The sequence below is a fragment of the Saccostrea echinata genome, unplaced genomic scaffold, assembly GCF_033153115.1.
Source record: "Saccostrea echinata isolate AGI-Se365-2 ecotype Australia unplaced genomic scaffold, CSIRO_AGI_Sech_v1 ptg000054l, whole genome shotgun sequence".
Lineage (NCBI taxonomy): Eukaryota > Metazoa > Mollusca > Bivalvia > Ostreida > Ostreidae > Saccostrea > Saccostrea echinata.
In genome coordinates, this window is record NW_026889803.1 from 50,074,882 (window position 1) to 50,102,496 (window position 27,615).

The window sequence follows — 27,615 nt, forward strand, 5'->3', positions numbered from 1 at the left end:
TAATGTGTAAAAGGGATTGCTATAAGTCACAATTTTGAGCTCATGCCTGGAATATTAATTATTACACAGGGTTGAACATGTTAAGAAATCGGGACTTTTTGAACTTATTAATTTATCTCGGTTCTCTATTACGTAAGTATTTCATGCATGTGCCCAACTTCTAAATTATTAAACTAGGCCTATCGATCTACATATCAAAGAAACGTTCTTTCTTTATGGTATATGTTTTAAAATGTAAACATGAAATATATTGTGTGATTAAGCATTTAGTAAAACACTAATTTCTGAAAATACCAATGATTGAAGAAGGTAACGGCAATTAGGGATTTAACCATCTACGGTTCTCCGTTCGGATTATCACAAATTTATTTTGATTGAAAGTGAATGTTATACTCAGATGTATATGCATATATTTTCCTGAGAGAAGTACGTGTATCTCTGTAGTCTAGGTATTTAACAATTTTTATGAAGTCCCTTTGTTTCTTTTTTATACATGTACATGTATATATAAATTATTGACTCACGCAATCGGAGAGAACAGATACATGGCAATCTACCTAGGGTTGGATACCGGTACTCGGTACCAATACCGTATACCGAATAGTTACTTCAAAAATACAAGTAAAATACCGTTTCATTTAATACCGGTACTAATAACGGTACTATTTCTTAATCTTAGAAACATTTTAATACATTCAAAATGATTTAAAACTCGCTAAAATAGATTTCTCCGCACATTGAAAGGGTAGGCTAATTAACGAAATGGATGCTTAGTATGACCATACGACACTTGCTTTCGACTGCCGATATTCGAGGTAAATCAGTACGTATATCTCTTTTATCAAAAAAATTTAAATACATTAAAATTAATCGTTTTTTAATTTAATTAATAAAAACTTATAAAAAATTAAAAAGGCAAAATGTCGCAAAAATGTGATGTGCATTTCTATCCATCTTCTAATGTTTCGTTGTTTAGTGAGACCAAACAATATGGGTCCTAGCAAAGACGGAACTTGTGTATACTTGTGATTATGTATTTATTCAAGTTAATTTGTTTGAGATTCAATTTATTTGTTTTGTTGGTCATTTATTAAAAGATTGAAATATAATCATAGTTTATAAGCTCATTTTAGGTTATAACATTGAATGGTTGATGACTGGTGAAAGCATATTTGTTATGAAATGAACCCTTAAATATTCTCATTCATCAAGGTATGGTACCGTATCGTTAAAAATACCATATCGTTTCAAAAATACCGGTATGGCATCGTACTGTTTCAACCTTAACGGTATCCAACCCTAAATATACCAAAAGCATGCTACACCTATAAATATGAAGGTTACACTTCTATTTCACACCTTTTAATTACTATTCAGGCACGTTGCAACGGGGGGGGGGGGGGCTACCCCCACTTTTTTCCAAAGACTTTATTTTTACTATTTGAAATGTTAATTGAAAGGCCGGTTGACCACCCACTTTTTGTTGTAGTAGAGTCAAATAAGGGTTTTGTAGTAGTGTATGAATAAAATTTGGTACTGAAAGAAGTTGGAACCTACCCCCCCCCCCCCCCCCCCCCCCCCCACGAAATAGGGTTTTCGGGTTTGGATAATTTCCCTTTTTTTCGCTTGTCAAGTTTTTTTTCAGGTAAGTTGAATTTTTTTTCTCTGGCTACAAGGTATTGATTGATTCTTAAAATTTATTTCAGTGAGTCTCGGGAGTGCTGAAAAGGGTAGAATATTAGATGATTTTCAATTTGTTGCAACATCTGCTCTGAAGTCTGGCAGCCCTCTACAGGTTGTGGAATGCAAGAAATTAAAAAACCTGACAAATTTCAGTGAAAATACGAGAAGTGTTTTCTCAAATTATGATTTCCTAAAAATAATTCATGATGATGGTAAGTATATCAAAGAACTCAAATTTGACCTTGAAAGTTTTCTGTTCATTTTGAAAGTGACTGCCGTAAAGGAAACGAACCTTAAAAAGAACTAGACAACTCAAATGTGAAACGCATATTTCCTTTTTTCCACTGTCGATATTGAATTAGACTGAAGCTAGCAGCCAATAACAGCAGCCATTAAGCCCGTAGAAGCTAGCAGCCAATAAGGAAAATCATCACAGGACTGAGAGTACTCTGACGCAATACTGTTTAATGCCTCATTTTCGACAATTTATAATTAATAATTAGATAATTAATGCAACATTTAATTATTTAATAATTCAAACACTTGGAGGCAGTTAAGCTCACCTGCATAAGGAAAATTATGCGGTTTCAAAACAAACAAACAAACAAAAAAAGAAAATGTCATCATCTTTGACCGCTTAAGAACAAACCAACATTGGAAATAGATTAAGGACTTCCGGGAGAATCCCTTTTAAGCTCTTTTACGGGTCTCAGGAATTTGATGGTGCCAAAAGGCTAACCTGAAATTTGCTTACTCCTAATATTTACATTGATAAGGGTTTGAAGGTAATTTAATCTATTTTAAGTTATGATCCTTGAAGTGTGCTTCGACAATTACTGGCACAAGGTAAAGAATCCACAGGGCTATTATATACGGCCATGAAAATTAGGCTGAAGTGGTACCACCAAGTGGTGCCAAGGGCGGGTTACATATTTCAAGCAGCTATTATACCTCTTATCTTATAAGTGTGTTTTAAATCATTACTGTGGCAAGATAGAAGATTTCTAGGACTATCATTTCCCGCAATCGGTATGAGGCTGTAGTGGCATCACCAAGTGGTGCCAACGGTGAGGAACATATTTCAAGCTTTCATTTTTCAACTATCATTGACCACTAGAACAAACTAACACTAAACTGGAAAAAACTTAAGGGCCATAATTAGGGAGTATCCCTTGTCAACTTTTTGACAGGTTTCAATGACTAGAAAAGGCCAGTTAGGTAACCTGAACTTTGTTGTATTTCACTTTGTCTATTGATATATGGATTAAAAGTCAGATGTAATACCCCTTATCTTTGAAGTGTGCTTCAAATCATTACTGGGGAAAGGTAGAGGGCCCCTAGGACTATCATTTCCCGCTATCCGAATGGGGCTGTAGTGGTACCACCAAGTGGTGCCAAGGGTGGGGGACATATTTCAAGCATTCATTTTGAAAGCATCTTTGGCTACTAGAACAAAGTAACACTAGTGAAAGGTTAAGGACCTTAGGGAGAACCACTTGCCTGGTTTTTGAAGGGTCCCTGGGAAGAAAAAGGGTCAGTAACCTAACCTGAACTTTGTTGTTTTTCACTTTGTGTTTTAATATACAGTTTAAATGTCAGCTATTATACCCCTTATCTTTGAAGTGTGCTTCAAATCATTACTGGGGAAAGGTAGAGGGCCCCTAGGACTATCATTTCCCGCTATCCGAATGGGGCTGTAGTGGTACCACCAAGTGGTGCCATGGGTGGGGGACATATTTCAAGCATTCATTTTGAAAGCATCTTTGGCTACTAGAACAAAGTAACACTAGTGAAAGGTTAAGGACCTAAGAGAGAACCACTTGCCTGGTTTTTGAAGGGTCCCTGAGAAAGGAAGGGACCAGTTAGCTAACCTGAACTTTGTTGTTTTTCACTTTATGTTTTAATATACGGTAAAAGGTCAGCTATTATACCCCTTATCTTTGAAGTGTGCTTCAAATCATTACTGGGGTAAGGTAGAGGGCCACTACGACTATCATTTCCCGCTATCCGAAAGGGGCTGTAGTGGTACCACCAAGTGGTGCCAAGGGTGGGGGACGTATTTCAAGCATTCATTTTGAAAGCATCTTTGGCTACTAGAACAAAGTAACACTAGTGAAAGGTTAAGGACCTAAGAGAGAACCACTTGCCTGGTTTTTGAAGGGTCCCTGAGAAAGAAAGGGGCCAGTTAGCTAACCTGAACTTTGTTGTTTTTCACTTTATGTTTTAATATACGGTAAAAGGTTAGCTATTATACCCCTTATCTTTGAAGTGTGCTTCAAATCATTACTGGGGAAAGGTAGAGGGCCCCTAGGACTATCATTTCCCGCTATCCGAATGGGGCTGTAGTGGTACCACCAAGTGGTGCCAAGGGTGGGGGACATATTTCAAGCATTCATTTTGAAAGCATCTTTGGCTACTAGAACAAAGTAACACTAGTGAAAGGTTAAGGACCTTAGGGAGAACCACTTGCCTGGTTTTTGAAGGGTCCCTGGGAAGAAAAAGGGCCAGTTAGCTAACCTGAACTTTGTTTTTTTCACTTTGTGTTTTAATATACAGTTTAAATGTCAGCTATTATACCCCTTATCTTTGAGGTGTGCTTCAAATCATTACTGGGGCAAGGTAGAGGGCCCCTAGGACTATCATTTCCCGCTATCCGAATGGGGCTGTAGTGGTACCACCAAGTGGTGCCATGGGTGGGTGGGGGGGGCGTATTTCAAACTTTCATTTTCAAATCACCTTAGGTCCACGGAAGAAACTAATACTGGTTGAGGATCATTGAAAAATTTTATCGGGTTCTCTCGGTCCTGATGGGGGCCATTTCAACTTTGTCGTATATTTACAATGGATATTGAAACACGGATAAAGATCAGTTATTATGAGCCTTTTTTTGGAAGTGGATATGCATCATACCGTTAGTAGGGCATAGTAGGTGGCGTATCAGGCTATCATTTGCCGATCTCAGATTAAGACTTTATGGGAACCACCTAGTTGTGCTTTAGTTGAAATCCCTTTTTGAAGTATTATTTTTCGCAATATTTGAACACCATAACAAACCAACACAAGGGAAGGATAAGGGATCGTAGGAAGTATTCCTTTTCAGTTTTTGGAGGGTCTTTAAGACTGGACATTGCCAATATTCTGAGAGAAACTTTATTTTTTTTTTCTTGTTCACTTTTCAAGAAAATTTAAGATTCGTCTATTACCCCCTTATCTTTGAAGTGTGCATGAAAGTACTTTTGTGGCAGAATGGGGGGGGGGGGGGGGCTTATCATTTTCGCTTTTAAGTTGGAACTGTAGAGGTTCCACCAAGTGGGTTGTTTCAAGCGTTTTTTCTTCTCCGCCATCTTTGAATAATGTAACAAACCAACACTAGGCAAAGGAAAGGGATCATAGGAAGTGCGCCTTGTTATGTTTTAAGAGAGTCTTTGAGGCAATTATCTCATCCGAACCATGTCACATTTTAGCATTACATTTGGAGATGAGGTTGTTCATTTACTCAGGTGACTTATTGCTGTATTTTCGTTTGTTGTCATTTGTCGTCCGTCGTATGTTATATTTAAACATATTCAGCTTTTTCTATGTGACCTTTATATATATTTTAATCAATTTTGGTATATAGCATGTGTGATAAAAGGAGAGGAAAGTTGTGAATTTCATGTTCCTGGCTCTTTGGAGCCCAGTTATGTCCAAGACAAGATGTAGTTATGATATCGACAGATTATTTTTTCATAGTTTGCTACAATATTTCTTTTTTCTTGTTCGTATGTTACAATATTCAATATTTACAAAGCTTTTCTTACTGTACGTATCCACGATATCGCAATCATGATTATTCAATGGATGTTGGTTACCTCCCTCAATGTTATGTTACCTGAATGCTATAATTTTCTGAAGTTCCTCCTGTAGTGTCGATATCGTCGATATCATTTCGATGTCGATTCATGTTTGCTCAAGCATTTCAAACTGCTGTCCTTGCCATTGTGTATGTATGTCTTTTTTTAAATACTTTAAATTTAGGAAGATTGTACTTGCTATCGATATTGTCGATATCGACGATATCGTATGGATATTAAATCATTTTCGATATCATTCTTGTGGATGCATTTCTTTATGCTACAGTTATGAGTACGTTCTTTTTGATTATTAAGTTTGCCCTAATGTCGAAATCGTACCGATATTGAATTATGATTCCGCAAACCATGATATTTTTACCAACGTTCACCCTTACCCAAAACCTTACCTTAACTCCAACCTCCTGAAAAAAACAACCCCTTGCCCTTTATTTGTCATCCTTATTTATTTAGATACTTATGCCAAATAATGAATGCACATCGACATCATACTTGCGACGTTCTATAAATATGTTTCTTCCTCAATTTGGAAATAAACTGTACAGATCTGTATCGATATCGATGATATTGTCGAAATCAACGGTGTCGAAATAAAACTAAGTTTAATATTTATCCAGTATTTCCAATTCCATAGTAATGATCAGGATCGATAGCATTACAATATCGATGTTATATTGTCGATATCGACATCAAATTTGTTGGAACCTGAGGGGTGGGGTTCAAACTATCAAATTTAATGTAACTTTTAAAAGTCTTATTTACTCCTAGACATCAAGCAGTCAGACTTTTAGCATTTATAAGATATGAGAATTACGAACAGTCAAAGCAAACAATACAAAATTGTTAGCAGAGCCACAAGGACCTCTGAAAACAGAGGAGGGACCAGGTACCTTAAATGAGTGAGCATCCCCTGTCGTCCGTTCAAATCCGTTGTTTGCTCTTTGTCATTATTGGGAAACTGGAGAATTCAGTAGACAATTCAGTGTAAAAGTAATGGACTTAACGAGAGATTGTAGTTGCAATCATAGCCATTTTTCAACCATAGAATTTGCAAAATATTGTGTATAAACGAGATTCTTTATATCCTTGTATAATCAACTTATTCGTTAGATGCTTGCTTATTTTATGAATTCCAATAAGCAATGATACCTCAAAAGCAAACTGTGAAATTCATGGTCCTTAGATTTGGAGTATTGATGTAAGAGTTGGGCTTTATACATGTTGATCATATAGGTAAAGTAATATTCTTTAAAGTCTTATTCTCTCAGCTGTATATTTAGGAGACAAACTAAATACACAGAAATGATAAGCAAGTGTGCCTCTTCCAAAATTTTGAATTAAGGCCTCTTGGTCATGGTCATTTTGTTAGGGTGGGGCTATATTGGTCATACATGTATAGTGATATTGCTTCAATTCTTTGAAAATCTTCTTCTCTGTTCCTGTGTATTAAGCTGACAAAGTGCATGGTTAAGAAAAGAAACAAGGAAGGGTGACCTTTCCAAAATTCTGAAACTGGTCCAATGGATCAAGTGTTCTGGTTCTGAGCAGGGTACCATTGATCTTATGAGTAAACAGAGAGAAGTTAGTTTCTTTTGTTTATTCAGTTATGATAATTAATCACTGTAAATACTGTAGTTGATCAATAAAAATAAAAAAAATAATTTATACTCAACAAAAAAGCAAAGGGTCATGGAATTAAGTCTTATTTTATATATATATATATATATATATATATATATATATATATATATATATATATATATATATATATATATATATATATATATATATATATATATATATATACAAGAGTTTTGTTTTAAGAATAATATTTATGTGGCTGTCGTACATTCTGCTTTTTATTAGCACAAATTCGATTACCGAGTTTACATTTGCAATATCCCCCTCCCAAAATGAGAAACAGCTGTCAAAGGTCAAGGTAAAGAAATTTTGTGTAAGGCTATAATTTTCAATAAGAGGCCCATGGGCCACAACGCTCACCTGAGTAACTTTGGCCTTGCTGTTTTGTACCTGATCCCCCCACCTCCTGTAGTACATATTGTGGCCCCGCCCTACCCTCAGGGGTCATGATTTGAACAATTAGAATCTACACTACCCCAGGATGCTTCTACATAAGTTTCAGCTTTTCTGGCCCAGTGGTTTTTGAGAAGATTTTTAAAGATTTTTACTACATATTTCAATGTAAAACTTGGATCCCCTATTGTGGCCCAGCCCTACCCCCGGGGGTCATGATTTGAACAATTTAGAATTTACACTACCCCAGAATGCTTCCACATAACTTTCAGCTTTTCTGGCCCCGATGGTTCTTGAGAAGAAGATTCTTTAATTACCCTACCCAAGTTTTGTCTTTATTTGATTATCTCCCCTTTGAAGGGGACTTGGTCCTTCATATTTACAATTTAAACTCCCCCTCACCAAAGGATGCTTTGTACCAAGTTTGGCTAAAACTGGCCCAGTGGTTCTTGAGAAGAAGTTGGAAATGTGAAAAGTTTACAGACGGACGGACGACGGACAACTGGTGATCCGAAAAGCTCACTTGAACTTTCAGTCCAGGTGAGCTAAAAATTACTTTAGACTTTGAAATTTGACATGTGCTGACCTTAATTAATGACAACATACCGCAGAGGCGACATATGGATGTACATAACGGTTGTGCCAAAAGCATGTTGCAATTGGGTATGCTCAACGACAACTGGTTCGACAGTTAAACGTCAGTCAAAGCGTATCAAGGAGGTAAAGGGAAAGGTCCCAGAACACAGGAGGGGGGGGGGGGGAGGGGTTGCAACAAAGACCTTAGTGACAGGCCAAAAAGTACGACAGCCCGTCAGCAGTGTGAAATTTGCTCTTGCCAAAACGCATCGGGTCATGTCTGCCGAAATCTTGAATAGGAAGTATAAGAATGTTCATGGGTTGCAAAAACCCACTCAGACGTTAAGAAATAGGATACCTGCAGCAAATTTGCATGTTTACAAGACAGCATATCCGTCCATGTTTGACTGTAATACCTCGCAATGCTTGTCTTGAGTTAGCAATAACCATGAACATTGGCAATAACGAGACCGATTCTGTTCACAGATGAATCCAAGTTTTGTGTGGGCTTCCATGATGGTCGTCTCTGTGTGCGGCGCCAAAAGAATTAACAGTACCATAACTATTGTGTTGCTAAGCATAACCGCTTTCTGTCATGGTTTGGAGTGGGTTATGTTCCGATAGATTACGGAACAGTATTTCATTCGGAATGGTCCGTTAACTGGTCTTATCTACAGGATGAGATTTTTCACAACATTGTTTGTCCTTATACAGCTGCTACTAGTATTGGTCAAGATTTTGATCGCATGGATAATAAGACCAAACACGGCTCGAGTTGTTGAACAATATATTTCTAATGAAACAATTGAACAAATGCAATGACCTTCATGTTTGCCACACTTAAACCCAGTAGAACAAACTTGGGATGTCCTTCAGCGATGTGTACGACTGATGTGCCTCCAACAAATGTACAGGAATTGGAAAATGCTCTCTGTGAAGAACTGAGCAAGATCCCATTGCAAATGATTAGAACTCTTATTCGGAGTTCTCTGAGGCATTGTCATGCTGTTGTATCAGCGCTTGGTAGTCACACAAAATATTGAAGCATTTGCACAGCGAATTTTATCAAATCTTATGACATTTAAAATCTCTATAATTTGCACTTCCATATTGGATTTATGAGACTGTACACTAGGAAACAATCGAATACTAAATAAAATTCATTTTTTATACCCGCACTTTCTAAATGAAATATATGGAGATAACGAACAGTATTCAAACTCAAAAGTCCATTAACCATTACAAAATAGAAGCAGAGCAAACACGGACCTCCAAAACATCAGAGGTGGGATCAGGTGCCATGGAGGAGTGAGCATCCCATGCCGACCGGTCACACCCGCCGTGTGCTCCTTGTCATGATCGGGAAATAACGGAAAAATCCGTCGACAATTCAGTGTGTAAATAATGGCTTAACAATAAGTATGAAAAACGTCAGTCAGTATTTGACTCAATGATAAATTGTACGACAATCGACAATCATGTAGACTTTACATCTGTAGACTTGTCAATTGTCTTTGTGTTTTATTCAGGGCACGGAAATATAAATTCCGGAAAACAAAGTTTACAACATCAAAAATACACACATTCATAGTATAAACTCAAAGTCAACACAGTTTTATGTTCGGAACTACATGCTAGGATGTCGGAATTACCTACTTACATATGTAGATTATGAAACTGATACAATTAAAAGTTTGGATTTACAAACTTACAAGTTTGGATTTACAAATTTACAAGTCTGGATTTTTTAACACGATTACTCTCCATAAGTGTTCTCTTCTTTTCATGTATACGATTTTGGACAAATTCTGCTTCATATGAATATAAAAAAGGTCTGCTTATAACGGGGCGCAATTGGTGCCCATGGGAATTCCATCTTGTACAACAAAATAAGACGAGCTAATAGCTATAAGCTCGCAACATAGAGAATATTAATTCTCTTTGACAAAATACATTTGTCTCAATCATTGACTTATATTCGAAAGCATACAGCTTAATTTATCGTGGGGAATGATTGTGTATAAAGTTCAAAAGTCTTAAGTTTTTAAGCTGATGATTTTGGTAAATTCTTGTGATTTCAAATTCTCATAAAGTTCCTTAGAATTTTTAAGTATCCACATCTGATTTACATCACTTCTCGAATATATTGTTGCACAGTACTCTTGAAGTTTCTCCTTCACTACTGTTAATATCTTTGTGAGGAGTAAAGAAAGAGGCTTGGTAGAACATTTACTGGAACCCGTTATGTATCTTTGTTTGTAAGGATTTTTATGAAGTTTCGGAATCCAATATAGATATGGTAATTCAAATTCATTATGGTTGTTTGCAATATTAAAAATATTCAAAACTGACATATATGATTTTGAAAAATTTCTTCTTTAGAAAGGGAACTATGAGTATAATTTGGATTACCACTTGTAGAATTAAATCCAAGTTCCTCTAAAATACATTTAATATAATGAGCCTTACAAACAAAGACAATGTTGTTACCTGAGTTGTCACCAGGGACCAGTACGTACTGATCATATAATCTATTTCTTTTTTCACTTCTGGATTATTGAATACAGAAGGATAGAAGGTTCTCATATGGTTCTCAATCTTTTAATGCGCGATTTTAATATACATCTGATATCCATTCTGACAAAGTGTCAAGGTCTTCTTTTTCATATCTGGCCCATCGCCTGGCGTAATCCTCTACAGAATCCATAATATTTAAGAAATTTCGACGCCAGTTGAAGGATCGGGGTTCCCTATATTTAGGACCTTTTAAAATTAGTGATCTAAGGTCCTCATTATTAACTATATTTACGTCACCAGTAATAACGTGTCCAGCAGGACTATAGTTATAGGGTGAAGAAGAACATGAACACAATGGAGGATTATGTTTCAGATATTCGATATCCAGGCCCTGTAAAGTTTTCTTGTAATGTTGTTACCCTATTCCGTCCGTGTGTCACATTTTCTTCTTCCTCAAACTCCTCTTATATTTTAAGCAGTAACCAATCAGTCTTTTGGAATATAATAGGTGTCCTGTAGGTTTGCAATAAGGCTTTGAAATTTTCAATTTTACCCTTATCACCTGCATATGTTGTTTATGTCTCTCAGTTGATCCGATACGCAAGAGCATGCTCTACGTATGAACAATTTCTAAAACGAGGCAAGCTATTAACAAACAAGTTGACGAAACAAGGGTATCAACAGTGTCATTTGAAGTCCTCTTTTCGCAAGTTTTTCGGTCGATATAATGACCTTGTCAGCACATACAACCTATCATTGAGTCAAATGCTGACTGACGTTTCTCATACTAATTGTTATGCCATTATATATACACTGAACTTTCTACGGATTTATCTGGTTTTTGTTTCCCGATCATGACAAGAAGCACACGACGGATGTGACCGGTCGGCAGGGGATGCTTACTCCTCCATGGCACCTGATCCCTCCTCTAATTTTTCCGGTCCGAGTTTGCTCTGCTTCAAATTTGTATCGTTTCATTGGACTTTTGAGATAGAATACCGTTCCCAGAACTCCTCTTACATTTAAAATAGTATCCTAATCATCTTTTGGAACATGGTTGGTGGTGTCCTGTATGAGCATTAATGTTACTAATGACCCTGGGGTCAAATGGAGGTCAAAAATGCAAAAAATTCCTGGTTCCTAGAACTCCTCTTACATTTTACACAGTAGCCTCATCATCTTATGGAAGATGGTTGATGGTGTCCCGTAGCTGTGCAATAAGGTTTTGGAATTTTCATTTTCACCCTTAGGGTCATATGGGGTCGAAAAATGACGTTTTTATGCAAAAAGCCCCTGGTTCCCAGAACCCCTCTTACATTTTTAGCTCTTCTGATCGAAATTTGTCCGTTGTCTGTCGTCGTTGTCGTTGGCGTTGTCGTAAACTTTTCACATTTTCATCTTCTCCAGAAGTACTTGGCCAATTTCAATCAAACTTGGCACAAAGTATCCTTGGGTGAAGGGGATTCAAGTTTGTTCAAATGAAGGGATAATTAGAGAGATATTACAAAATAGCAAAAAATTAATGGCATTATTGAAAAATCTTCTTCTCAAGAACCAATGGGCCAGGAAAGATGAAACTCGTGTGGAATTATTGTCAGATAGTGTAGATTCAAGTTTGTCCAAATCATGACCCCTGGGGGTAGGGTGGGGCCACAATGGACAATCAAAGTTTTACATAGGAATATATAGGAAAAATCTTCAAAAATCTTCTTCCCAAGAACAGCAAAGCTATAATTGGGCATATTTATATGGAAGCATCCTCAGGTGGTGTAGATTCAAGTTTGTCCAAATCATGACCCCCAGGGGTAGGATGGGGCCACAATGGACGATCAAAGTTTAACATAGGTGTATATAGGAAAAATCTTCAAAAGTCTTCTTCTCAAGAACAGCAAAGCTATGATTGGTCATATTTATATGGAAGCATCCTCAGGTGGTGTAGATTCAAGTTTGTTCAAATTATAACCTCCAGGGGTAGGGTGGGGCTACAATAAAAGTTCAAACTTGTAGAGAAAAAAGTCACAGTTAGTCAAAAAATTATGTAAGCATCCTGAGTTAGTGTAGATTTTATTTTGTTCAAATCATACCCCCACTCCCTTTTAGGGGTAGTTTGGGACCACTTATGCATTTAAGCTTTTCAATACTAAACTGATTTTTGCTTTTTTCCTAGCCACAGTGCTCGGGTGAGCGATCTGGCCCCTGGGCCTCCTGTACACAGTAGCCTAATCATCTTATGGAAGATGGTTGGTGGTGTTCTGGAGATGTGCAATAATGTTTCGGAATTTTCATTTTCACCCTGGGGGTCAAATAGGGATTCATGAATCCACCTAGAACATGTATAAATTCAAGGTTATCTCGATTCATCTCAAACGTTAATAGTTGTCCCATATAGTTTGAGATAATGCGGTTTGACTGTATCTACCTTACTAACCATGACAACACTGTTCAACTAAATCTCTTAAAAGAAGATAAACAGAATTATGTATCTTAGTATAATCTACTTGTACAGTCTCATTCAAATTAGATAAAACGGTAGGAGGAGTAGTGCTTTGTAAGAACAATTTTGATTCCACTCTATGTAATGAAGCTATCACAATAAGTTTCCATTGCTCTTGCCAAGTGGGTCTTGAAAAGTTTTTATTTCTTATACGTTCCAATGTAAAACTTTAATTGCCTCTTATGGCCCCACTCTATCCCTGGGGGTCATGTGTGGACAAATTAAATCTACACTATGTTATGAAGCTTTCAAATAGATTAAACACTTCTGACTCAGTGGTTCTGGAGAATAAGACTTTTGAAATTTTCAGTCATCTTATATCTCCTTAAAATGAGCTTTACCCTTATTTGAACAAACTTAAATCCCCTTTACCCAAGGAAACTTTTAGGCGATTTTGTTTTAACTGGTCCAGCAGTTCTTGAGAAGATAATATTGTAAAAATTTTACGCCAAAGACAACAACAACAACAGAGATTTTAATCAGAATTGAAAGCTTATTTGATCCGTCAGATCAAATGAACTAAAAATAAAGGCTGGTGGTTGTGGTGGTGGTGGTGGGGGGGGGGGGGGGGGGTGCAACACTTGCTTAACAAAATACTCAATATAAAGCTGTTCCCAAAATTTTGCATTCATAGGATATGTATATGTTAGCAAACTTTTTCAAAGTGCCATGAGATTTGGTTCTTGTCGAAGGGAGGGACCAAATCGACGCAAGGAAATGGTTTAACAACATACAAAATATAACGTTTTACATAGAAATTAACTCTTTGTTTCTCTATATATTTTATCACACCTCTAGTGTGTTTCTTGTTATTTTGATTAGAATAATGATGATTAATTGCTGCCTAGTCCAATTTTGTACAGGCCCATATGGTAATTATACCCTGTTTACCCGTCTGCACAAGTCTGGTGAGGGTCTATGTGAGTAATTTTCGAACATAATTTGGTTCATTTTTGCATACTCAAAATATGAAAACAGTCATGTATTTTGTAATGGATTTAAGCCTTAAACTCAGTTGCAGTTTTCTTTGTGACCTGGATGGAAGAAAAAATGGTCAAGAAATTTATTTGCAGAGGTTTTCTATAAACTTGACCACCATCCTAGAAAATAAATGTTTGGTCCAGGTAGGGCAAACGGGAGAAAAAATAAACCCTGGACAAGGATTGTACAAAAAGAGTTTACTTTGACCTTTCATCTATTAAAATTAGAAAGAACGTTTGCTCAAGACAAGTATATGTTGATGCAAAGAGATTTTCTGACCTTCATTTTTCATCTAGAAAATTGATTCAATGTCACCGCAAACCCTCTAACCAAGAGGACTCTATGTATAAAGTATGAGCTCAAAAGAGCCAAGCGGGGAGAAAATATGCTCTGAACAAGGATTGTACACAATGAGGTTTTCTTTACCTTGACCTTTGTTTGAAAAAAATGGCATTGAACACCCTCCGTCCATGGGTACTCTATGAGTAAAGTTTGAGCCAGGTAAGGCCAAGGGGAGAGAAGACATACTCTGAACAAATTTTTCTTATGCAAAGCTATTTTCTGACGTTGATCTTTCATCTAGAAAATTGATTCAAGGTCACTGCATAAACTCTACCCAAGGACACTCTATTGTTTGAAAGAGTTATCAACCTTGCCTTTGAATAGTGCATTCAACCATGACTGAGGCAAAATAGGGCTTTCGTTTCCCACTGTCACATTTGGGTTGAAGGGGTACCATTAAGTAGTGTTAACGTTAAGGTTTGGGACCAAATTGTTAGCATTTTTTTTCTTTGTCATCTTTGGATAACATTTAAAATAGCACTGCTATGAGTAGGTATTCTTATTTAGTATATCTTGTCAACCTTTTGAGGGATCTCCGGCTCTCTGGCCCTGGAAGGGACCAGTAGACTAAACCAAACTTTTTTTCACATTGCATTGTGAGATGAAGTTAAAAAAACACTACTACCTCCCTTACCATTGAAGTGTAAAAACAACAAAGTTCAGGTTAGCTTACTGGCCGTTTTTCTTCCCAGGGACCCTTCAAAAACCTGGCGAGTTGTTCTTCCTAAGGTCCTTAACCTTTCACTAGTGTTACTTTGTTCTAGTAGCCAAAGATGCTTTCAAAATGAATGCCTAAAATACGTCTACCACCCATGGCACCACTTGGTGGTACCACTACAGCCCCATTCGGATAGCGGGAAATGATAGTCCTAGGGGCCCTCTACCTTGCCCCAGTAATGATTTGAAGCACACTTCAAAGATAAGGGGTATAATAGCTGACATTTAAACTGTATATTAAAACACGAAGTGAAAAAAACAAAGTTCAGGTTAGCTTACCGGCCCTTTCCTTTCCAATGGACTCTTCAAAAACAGGCAAGTGGTTCTCTCTAAGGTCTCTAACATTTCACTAGTGTTACTTTGTTCTAGTAGCCAAAGATGCTTTCAAAATGAATGCTTGAAATATGTCCCCCACCTATGGCACCACTTGGTGGTACCACTACAGCCCCATTCGGATAGCGGGAAATGATAGTCCTAGGGGCCCTCTACCTTGCCCCAGTAATGATTTGAAGCACACTTCAAAGATAAGGGGTATAATAACTGACCTTTTTCCGTATATTAACACATAAAGTGAAAAACAACAAAGTTCAGGTTAGCTAACTGGCCTCTTCCTTTCTCAGGGACCCTTCAAAAACCAGGCAAGTGGTTCTCTCTTAGGTCCTTAACCTTTCACTAGTGTTACTTTGTTCTAGTAGCCAAAGATGCTTTCAAAATGAATGCTTGAAATACGTCCCCAACTCATGGCACCACTTGGTGGTACCACTATAGCCCCATTCGGATAGCGGGAAATGATAGTCCTAGGGGCCCTCTACCTTGCCCCAGTAATGATTTGAAGCACACTTCAAAGATAAGGGGTATAATAGCTGACCTTTTTCCGTATATTAAAACATAAAGTGAAAAACAACAAAGTTCAGGTTAGCTAACTGGCCCCTTCCTTTCTCAGGGACCCTTCAAAAACCAGGCAAGTGGTTCTCTCTTAGGTCCTTAACCTTTCACTAGTGTTACTTTGTTCTAGTAGCCAAAGATGCTTTCAAAATGAATGCTTGAAATACGTCCCCCACCCATGGCACCACTAGGTGGTACCACTACAGCAACATTCTGATAGCAGGAAATGACAGTCCTAGGGGCCCTCTACCTTGCCCCAGTAATGATTTGAAGCACACTTCAAAGATAAGGGTTATAATTGCTGACCTTTTTACCCTTACATTAAAACACAAAGTGAAAAACAACAAAGTTCAGCTTAGCTTACTGGCCCTTTTTCTTCAACAGGACCCTTCGAAAACCTGGCAAGTGGTTCTCCCTAAGGTCCTTAACCTTTCACTAGTGTTACTTTGTTCTAGTAGCCAAAGATGCTTTCGAAATGAATGCTTGAAATACGTCCCCCACCCATGGCACCACTTGGTGGTACCACTACAGCAACAATCTGATAGCTGGAAATGATAGTCCTAGGGGCTCTCTACCTTGCCCCAGTAATGATTTGAAGCACACTTCAAAGATAAAGGGTATATTAACTGACCTTTAACCCGTATATTAAAACACGAAGTGAAAAACAACAAAGTTCAGGTTAGCTAACTGGCCCCTTCTTTTCCCAGGGACACTTCCAAAACCTGGCAAGTGGTTCTCCCTAAGGTCCTTAACCTTTCACTAGTGTTACTTTGTTCTAGTAACCAAAGATGCATTCAAAATGAATGCTTGAAATACGTGCCCCACCCATGGCACCACTTGGTGGTACCACTACAGCAACATTCTGATAGCGGGAAATGATAGTCCTAGGGGCCCTCTACCTTTCCCCAGTAATGATTTGAAGCACACTTCAAAGATAAGGGGTATAACATCTGACTTTTAATCCGTATATCAATAGACAAAGTGAAAAACAACAAAGTTCAGGTTACCTAACTGGCCTTTTATAGTCATTGGAACCTGTCAAAAAATTGACAAAGGATACTCCCTAAGGCCCTTAAGTTTTTTCCAGTTTAGTGTTAGTTTGTTCTAGTGGTCAATGATGGTTGAAAAATGAAAGCATGAAAGATGTTCCCCACCGTTGGCACCACTTGGTGGTGCCGTTACAGCCTCAAACCGATTGCGGTAAAGATAGTCCTAGAAATCTTCTATCTTGCACAGTAATGATTTAAAGCACACTTATAAGATAAGAGGTATAATAACTGCTTGAAATATGTAACCCGCCCTTGGCACCACTTGGTGGTACCACTTCAGTCTAAATTTTATGGTCGTATATAATAGCCCTGTGGACCCTTTTACCTTGAGCCAGTAATTGTTCGAAGCAGATTAAATTACCTTCAAACCCTTATCAATGTAAATATTAGGAGTAAGCAAATTTCAGGTTAGCCTTTTGGCACCATCATGTTCCTGAGACCCGTAAAAGAGCTTAAAAGGGATTCTCCCGGAAGTACTTAACCTATTTCCAATGCTGTTTTATTCTTAAGCGGTCAAAGATGGTGACATTTTCTTCTTTTTGTTTGTTTGTTTGTTTGTTGTGAAACCGCATAATTTTCCTTATGCAGGTGAGCTTAACTGCCTCCAAGTGTTTGAATTATTAATTAATAATTAAGTGTTGCATTAATTATCTAATTATTAATTATAAATTGTCGAACATGAGGCATTAAACAGTATTGCGTCAGAGTACTCTCAGTCCTGTGATGATTTTCCTTATTGGCTGCTAGCTTCTACGGGCTTAATGGCTGCTGTTATTGGCTGCTAGCTTCAGTCTAGTCGATATTGATGTATATTTCTCTTCCCAGGGAAATCTTATTTCATATCTCAAATATACCAAGAAAACCTCGATGACTTTAAATCAAAATTCTATTTCAAGACGCTGGATCAATAGTTGTTGATCATTACCCCTAACACAATGAATTCAAGATGAATAGTGATAGACCATGTTGTCGGCATCCAAAGTAAAAAAATTTCGGACGCCCATTCCATTTTTCAAAGAACTGCATGATTCTTTTCGGGACCAGACTTGCATTGATGACGCAACTAGGGATATTCACTACCAGTAATGCTTCGGATGCTGCATTTGTTACATTTTTATTGGTTATCATGATCAGGTTAACTATTCCAAAGTAATGACCAAACCTACCTAACGATGTCTCCAGTGATGTATATTAATTGACTTGCCCTGGGTTTATTATATAGACAAGTGACCAGATTAATTAAGAAAGTGGATCCCAAGAAACTAAATGTCCTACCTTGGCTAAATTTGTAGGGATGATAAATCAAGAGATAAGTGTAATACTATAGCCTCTGAAGAAGATGCTGTAAGCTAGTGACAAGCGTTTCTAGCCGTTCAATGAAAGGCCTTCAATAATGAGTTAACATGTACACTTGTTACAAATGATGGAATGGTAGTTTGACTTACATATTGATAATTACATGCATGCATGGAGGTAAGCTTTATAACCTTTGATGACTTATGGTTCTGTCTTCCAGATACAACGATGGATTTGTTGAAATTATCAGATGGGACATGTTATCAAGATCCTGGAGGAATATATTCCCCGAAAAGTTTGCAACTGGAGTGCAAAAAGTTAACCAAAAAATCGCTGCTTTCCTTTTATTTTTTTCAGACAGTGCGATCGACATCTTGTGATTTTTATGAATTAGGTAGATAATTTACCATCATTATACACTTGGTGTTAAAATTCAAGTGTTGTTTTTAAAAATAGAAAATTTGAATTGTTAATCACTCACCTGTATAATACGGCAAGTTGATGTATGTCACAGATGACAAGAAAAATTGTTAGAGTTTTTGTTGTCTTTAATTAATGAGATACTAAGAAGAGACAAGTAATATAGATTCCTTTTTAACATTCATACGTGTTTATACAGTCGAGCAAGCGTTTCTCATCCTTTGATGTTTGTCCATAAATACTTCTGTTTCATGTTTTTCTTATGGTTACTGGTTAGTTATTATCACAACAGTATTCAACATTTATCCAACTATAGAAATTTTATTAAAGTTTTTCTACAGAACAGTATAAAACTAGGTACAGAAAAATTTCTGCAAGCATTGCAATATACATAGGAAATTCAAATTCGCTCCAGTGAGTACCATATAAATTGATTTATAATTAAATCGCAATCTTTTCATATTTTCAACGTTCCCTCTTCAGAAAAATTGTTTTGATTGAGGAAAAGCCTCGTTCATCAATATACTAGTGACCCTCTGCTATTTTTGGATTAGATATATACTTTTTTCTGCCATAACTGAACGTTTCATATCCTGTTGAATTTTAATTGACGAGTCAATTGACGATTGGCACGAGTCAAGGCGATTCAATTATATTTGTACGCTTTTTTTAGACTGTAGCGGAATACCTTTTGCTGAGGATTTCTGTGTTCCATGCAAGTCATACTGTCCTTCCAATGTCACGTGTTTCGTTTTGGCCGGAAGTTGTACAACAATGACCATGCATTTGAAGAAAAACAACTATACAAGCGACGACGAACTAGACTTTCATTGTCCCATTGGATTCAAGGGTAGAAACTGCAGTGAGAGTAAGATTCTCTATTTGAATTTATTAACAGTTTTTATGTAATGAACATCAAGTAAGAGTAAGATGTGAGAACTTACTCTTTTTCCTTATTTTTTAAAAAATAATTTAATGAATAATTAGGTTGTAATTTGATCGGTGATACATAAAAGACTGGTATACTTTTGAAGTTTTTATATAATATTAAAGACGTCATTGCAATTATCGGTCACTAAAGCTGCACTACTCACACCTGTAGCTTGTGAGCTTGGGACCTATGGAGACATATGTGATTCTCGATGTAGTACTCACTGTGTGGACAGTATTTGTCATCACGTGAATGGCACGTGCATGAGAGGATGTAAACCCGGATGGAAGGGTGACAAATGTGACTCACCAGGTGAGAACACAACCTATCATTTTTTTAAAATGAAAATTGAATCATAAAGCACTTAAAGTTGAACAAGTCTCACGAATTGATTGCATCCATTCCGCAGATTGTCCCAAAGGCAAATACGGTGAGGGTTGTACTAAACTGTGTAGTCCAAACTGTAGTTTTCGCTGTTCCTCCAAAGACGGGATTTGCGTCTGTAACAACGGGTTCCAAAGTGTCAAGTTTGAAGGAGTTTTATGTAACAAACGTTGGTTTCAATATTCAAGTAACATGATACTGTTTAAGATTTATTTTACACATATTTGAGATTCGATTTTATCAGATTTAAAAATCTAGAATGGTGCAAATTAATTTTCTGATATAATATGGATGAGATGCACAAAATATCGTCATTTAAATCGAGGGTAACCTTCCCATGCCTTTCAATTTACTTCTAGGTGATATATTTGGCAAAGTGTTAACTGAAATATTACGTCACTCAAATTTAACTAAACGGTTGTTTTATCTTAGATCATCGTATTTTAATAATTTTTGTATTATGCACAAAAGAGACCATCTTTAAAATTCGTCTTCTCGAAACCAGCAGGTCCCTTCTTAGGTGTCCGATGCTTTTCCTAAAACCAAATATGTGTAGCTTAGGCCAACATTTTTTTTATTTCTGTTTTACGGGAATTTTTTTCAAAAAATTGAGTCGGGGGGTCGAAATAAAAATAAAAGCTCAAAATTTAAGCAGTCGGTCAGAAAAATAAAAATAAAATGAAAAAAATTAAATAAAATTTTTTATTTTTAATTAAGGACGGAATTTTCTGGGATGACCTTAATTTGTTAGGAAAACAGTGTTATTTGAAAAACTTATGCATACAAAACACAGAATTGGTACTGTTAATGTATCAATGAACTATTTTAGATTTAACTTCCTCTTAGGTATTTGCGACAGGGGGGGGGGGGGTGCATTTCTAGTATTAACAGCTTGCAGTTTCTAACATTAATGCAAATCAAACATACAAATCTATAGTCCTCTCAGTTGTCAAATATCATAGTGTCACCACAGTAAACCTATAGAACTTACGCACACCCCTCATAAACTTTTCAGAATCTTTTATTTTTCAATATTCAGCAAATTATAATTAAGTTCTGAGGATTTTGGACTAGCTCTGGCTAAGTTATGGCAAAAATACAATGAGACATTCAATGGATCAGCTAAAATAAATTAATTCATAGAAGTGCACGTGAGACATGATGAAAAGAAAAGTTGTATAATATTTTTTTCAACACAATTCCAATTAATATATACGTAGGTGGAAAAAACGTACCACAATATCTCTATTGAAAACATATTCAAACTTCCTCAATCTGTAGTATTTTTGATCTCTTTTTATCCTTATATTTTTCTTTATGAGCATGCTAACTTTCAACATAACTGTAGAAAATACACATCTTTTCCATAGTATACACATGTAAAATACACATGATAATATTCTGTTTACTGCAGAATTCAAAAATTTAATTGTTGAAACTGGTTCTAATCCACAGCTTTTGAATGAAAAAAAAAAAAGAAATCTGGTCTTGAATTTAAATAATATTTGTTAGGGCGTATCATTTACAACAATACTTTTCCCTAGTGGTAAAAAAAGTTTATATTAATACGCTGATGTATATTAATTTGTTACATAGCACGCAAAATTCCATAAAACGATAAAAATGGAAATAATGTCTTGTATCAATCAAGCATAATATTTTCGTAGGTAATTTTGAATTCCAATATTTCAGAGTGAAAGTTGTGACTTGAATTTCCTCAGTCACGCCACTTTCTACCAGTTCTACAGTGTTCTGTTCTGTCGTTACTTGTAAAAGAAAACATTATTGTCTAAAAATTTAGTTTAAAAAAAATTTCAAGACGTATTTCAATGTATTGAAGCAATTGTCAAAGATAATACGTACTCAAAACCTTTTCGAAACAAGCGGTTGACAGAACCTCGATTTCCACCGTATCCACGTGGCCCTTCGCATGACATTTGATCAAGATTACTGTTTCGTCTATTTCATTCAATCTTTCATTAAAAGTTAATCTGAAATTTATACTTTTTCTAATATATGACATTGACACATCACTTTTTTAAAATGACTATTTAAAAAATATATGAAACCCTCCCATTCTGACATTTTGGCGCTATGCTTTTCAGTGACTAATTCACGCTTCGAATACTGTGATTGGATGAATATACATGTATTTACCCCATCCAATGACAAATCGCATTTTGAAAGGCTTGTGAAAAGTTTATTTATATTTCTTTTATTTTTTCAGTGACTATAAATAAACTATCGGTGGGAGAAATAAAAATAAAACTTGAATTAGGGACTTTAATTTTTATTTCATTTTAGCCCAAATTAGCGTCGGCGCTCCCGTAAAACAGGATATAAAAAAAATGTTGGCCTTAGGTCAAGATGATGTGTACATCATTTATGCTCAAACAGCCAGGGACAGAACAGGATTTCCACTGGGAAATTGGGAGGGGGGGGAGGAATATTTGGACAGAATCGCCTGATTTGACAGAGGTTGCACAAATCCAATTGTGTGAAAGCTAATAAATCTATCAGAGTAAAAGAATCCCTAAAAAATAATTCACTGCTCTCCATGTGCTTATACATATATTTATGAGGATATGCAATTTTTTCATCTAAAAGGTAAAATCTTTTTATATATAAAACAGCTTGTGATCCAGGGACTTATGGAGGAGGATGTACTCAGAATTGTGGGAAATGTCGGCAAGGAACCACGTGCTTCCCTGCCAACGGCATTTGCCCAGATGGATGTGATTTACCCGGATACCGCTTTGAAAACTCATACTGTAGTTCATTTGGTCAGTAATTTTCCTGAGTTTTTTGATGATTTGGGTTTTTTTTTTTAAAGATATTTCATTAAACAGGAAAACAAAGAGATAAAAAATATGAATTGAAAGCAAAATCCTCTTCCACAAACAACAGACATATATATAATTTTTGATTGTATGTATTTCTTATTAAGCATCAAAAGTTCAGCTCTATACCACCATTTGCAATGTCCAAATAATTTTCATTGTATGATAAGGACCGTCTTTATTGTACATATAGCTCTTTCCATCTTTACTCATGGAAGTAAAGATGGTTTGTATGTTCATAGAGAGGAAATAAAAAAGAAACTAAGCCTCGAAACGTCTTAGAGGCTTGATTGCAAGTTTGATCTTTATCTTCCATGCAATTTGAATATACTTAGCTTTAATAAAAACATTTACTAGCATATATTTCTGAAACATGGCTTGTAACTTGATTTTTTTTTTTTTTTTTGGCAGCTTTGGATTCAAAGTATTTGTACCTGTACAAATGTAGTCGAACAACTTACGGGATAAATTGTGAAAAGAACTGTAGTGAAAATTGTCTCAAAAAAAGATGCAGGAATACAGACGGCATGTGCCTGAAATGTTACCCTGGATATCGAGGCTTCAACTGCACGTCAGGTAGTATTTATATTCATAAATAATAAAATAGCTATATATCCTCTGATAAACCGACATTAAGTGGGCGTGCCCTAATTTAATCACGTGCTGTTCTTTAATAAAATGGTTGGTCACGGAATTGTTAGCACCCATGCTATGCGTCAACTAGTGGATAAATTGTCATTCAGTACTCTAGCTAGGGTTATAAGGATAAAAGATACATATACATGTACGTGTGTGTGTAGGGAGGGGGATAAGATATTGATAAAATATTATCATATCTGTAATTAATTCAATGTAAGATTTAATACAAGGAATTACGATGACTTCCCTGAATTGCTTCTTAGGGGATAAATCGATTAGAGCACGTGGTAAATGTATGGTTATGTAATTGTTGTATAAGCACCTTACCACAAGCGCTCCAATAGATCCACAAATTATTTCTTCTCTCTCTCTCTCTCTCTCTGAATGACATGTATTTCATAACATTTGAAAGAATAATTACCTTTTCTCTTGTCTAAATCAAGCAGATACATCACACATTATAAAATACTCCTTTTTTGAATCAAAATTTAGAGTGTAGTCCTGGAACATTTGGGGAAAATTGCAACAGTAGATGTCATTGCAAAGGTGGGGCTTCTTGTAACAATGTTAACGGACACTGTCCAGGGGAATGTGAATCCGGATATGAAGGTGAAAGCTGTGATCATAAAGGTGAGATATTCATATAAATAGTGAGAAATAGCGATATACTACACAATGTATGACAACGCTTTCTCTCATGAGTCAGTGGTTCGATTTGATTCTAAATTCTATATTCTTATTAGTCCTGTCATCTGGTCAAGCTTTTTATTAACGTTATTTATTGACACTTCGAATAAGTGACTTTTATGCACAAAAAATTGTTTAAGTTATGCTACATTATTTAACTTCATAATGACGAAATATTTAATAATCCTTGATAGTTCTTATTTTGTGTTTTCGTTGAAAAATTTATTGATATCTTAATAAATTTTCATTAGTTTGTGAACCTGGATTATTTGGATGGGATTGTGATAAGTGGTGTTTTTGCAAAGACAACGAACCTTGTGACTGGAAGACCGGAAACTGCCCAGGCGCATGTCAGAAAGGATGGCGCTGGTCGACATGTAACTGGAGAGGTAATAGTAACTAACTTTCTATATTGAAAAAATGTATTAAAAATTGTTTAGTTTCCTGGGACATTCTAAATTTCACCTCTAAAGCACATATTTGATTTTTTTTCAAAGTTTCAAGTTTTGCTGGTTTACATATAGTACATAAAGCAAAATAATAATAATTATTATTACAATAATAATAAAAAGCGAGTATTTAATAGAATATTAACATTGTTATGTTATCAATATCAACACAGCAAACATTGACAATTTGGTTTATGCCTTTGATTAATCCTTGGTCAATATGTGTTCTTTCTTGTCTAAGACATATCATATCTGACACTGTGTTACAAGCTATCTATTAATTTCATTATGTTTTAGAACCTCAGAGTAGTTATCAGTGTACATTGTAGTTGCACTAAATTAACACCAGGTTCCATTTATTCATATGAGTTATTTAGAAGAAAATGCAAGGCGTTATTTTCTGTTTTCACAAAATTGTCACTATACACTGTATTTAATGTTAATTATTTCCATGGACTTTGAAGAATACAGTGACTTTGTCTTACCAGCAGTAGCCATTATTTTTTGTAAATAAAGTTTTCTGTTGTTTGTCATTTGACTTGTCATCTTGACTGTTTACTTACATGATCAGTAAATTCAATTTATTATTTTTTCCAGATGTCTGCTTATATCCAGAATGTAAGTTCAAAGCACATTATTTGAACATTCATATCGAGATCTAAAACTTACTTGCATGTATTTAGTCTATTTTTCTTTAAGACAAAAAGGTCTAAACCACAGGCCTTCAGATCGCTTTAATCCGACGTACAAAAATTTGGGGTGTAAAAAAAATAAAGGTATGGAACTCGTTTCATAGGGTACCCACTTTCGTTGATAAAATACTTTTAAATCAAAGGATCTAAAATTTTACTTTCTATTCATATCTATTTACATATAAACAACCTACATTACTACCAAAGTTCATTCTGAAATTCCGTATACTTCCCGAGATATACTGAAATCAATTCCAAAATTGGCTTTATTTTTTTTTAATCGACATTAGCTTGGGCCTCCGAATATTTGCAGTAATTGTAAAATGGGAATGACGGGACGAATTAGTTCTATATTCACTAAATTAAAATATTTGCAAGTATTTTAATCGCAAAAGTAGGTACCCTATGTAAGGAGTTGCATAGCTTTATCTATTTTTACACCCAAAATTTTTCGTAAGTCGGATTTAAGCGATCCAAAGGCCTGTGGTCTAAATGGCTTCATAAAAGCGTTTCTGCTGAGATCTAATAAATGACATTGAATATTTAAAAAATACGTTTCCAATTATTATGTAGAATTAACGTAAATGATTTTTCCAAAATTTATTTATAATTTTAAAGCAAATACAATTTACATATTTAAATATAATTTACATATTAAAGTATGATTTACATCTTTAGGTATGATTTACGTTTGAAGTGTACTTGCGGGATGGTTTCCTGCTCGATAAAGGATATTATGTGTTTCCTTGGCATATTGCCATCCAAAATGTTTGCATTAAAAAAGAAGCCAATAACATCACAGGTTTTTCACATCTTAGAATGTATACGTGTATTTTGCAGAAACTGAAGTCTGTGACCTAATTAGATACATTCATTACATCATTGCCTTTATTGATGCAAGAATCGAAACTCATGACTTTATTGCTTTTTTATCATTGAAGTTCATAATTATACTTCTTTTGAAATATTTTGAGCCGTAAAACTTTTAATTTATATGAGTTTAGCAAGATTTTTGTATAGAAGTTGTATGTATTCATGTTTGTTCATTTTATTTAAAAAACTGAATAACTGGTATACATTGTTTATATTGATTAGTATGTCTTTGCTTATAACTGGTATACATTGTTTATATTGATTAGTATATCTGTGCTTATAACTGGTATACATTGTTAATATTGATTATTATGCCTTTGCTTGTTTTCAGATGATGAAGAAGAAGAAGGTTCAATCACTTGGGAACCAAAAAGCCTCGGGATCGGAATTGGTGTGGGATTTGGCGCCACTCTTTTCGTAACTGGGTGTGGTCTCTTGCGCTGGCGATTGTCTACATGATAATAGACTAATTCAAGTATTTTTTATGCTTTTATTTGTGGTCCTTTAGTTTTTTCGAATTATGTATTGTAAGACAGATGAATTAAGTACTGCATTCTGACCTTGACATCTCGCGAATCCCTAATACTGTAAATGCATCAAGGCTTTTTAAGTAAGGAATGTTATTTTTTTCGCTGTATAAGGTAAATCTTGCAGAAATGACAAAAAATGTTGTTGATTTCCTTGAAAAAAAAAACCCACATAAGTACATAATAATTTTTTGATCATGGTTGCAATTCACTTTCTTCATAACTTTATGTTCTTTAAAATAGGGTTGGTTATAAGTAGTTCTGCTATAGTGTGGTTTGTGTTCTTACTGTTACTGTCCAATATAAATATCCTGTCTTCTTGTATTGGTAACAATCTAGAGGGCTGTGTGTGTTAGATTATTAAATAACACAGTTCATTTCTTTTCGCAATACTTAATGTAAAATGAAAACTAGCGATAATATCTACACTGTAAAAAATAAGTGTTTAAAAAATAAACACCAAATTGCCACAGATAATAAACACTTTAACAAGTTTAAAATTTAAACACTTCGTAAAGTGTTTAAGAAATAAACACGTTAGAATGTTTAAATTCTAAACACATGAGGTTTAATATTTAAATACTTCCTTCTCATTCTGTTTAAATACTAAACACTTCAAAAACACAAAACGTTTAAAGACTAAACACTGAATAAACACAAGGAGTTTACTAAATAAACACCGTACGTGTTTAAAATTTAAACATTTCATGTTTTATTAATAAACACGTTCAACCTAAACACTTAAACA

The 27,615-nt window shown here is 35.5% G+C and overlaps 1 protein-coding gene across 2 annotated transcripts; it reads left to right on the plus strand.

The window, feature by feature from the left end:
- LOC133204513 (cell death abnormality protein 1-like) lies at positions 1–27,287 on the plus strand. 2 transcript variants are annotated; one of them, XM_061340260.1, is made up of 12 exons: positions 1–132; positions 1,707–1,895; positions 18,646–18,819; positions 19,519–19,713; positions 19,948–20,088; positions 20,186–20,329; positions 22,794–22,943; positions 23,412–23,576; positions 24,132–24,269; positions 24,578–24,715; positions 25,373–25,393; positions 26,672–27,287. In XM_061340260.1, exons 1-12 carry the CDS (start codon positions 78–80, stop codon positions 26,797–26,799), a joined length of 1,638 nt encoding a protein of 545 aa, XP_061196244.1. In that variant the 5' UTR covers positions 1–77; the 3' UTR covers positions 26,800–27,287. The 2 variants fall into 2 exon arrangements, with proteins under 2 accessions (XP_061196244.1, XP_061196245.1); XM_061340261.1 differs by lacking the exon at positions 20,186–20,329.
- The last annotated feature ends 328 nt before the right edge of the window (positions 27,288–27,615 follow it).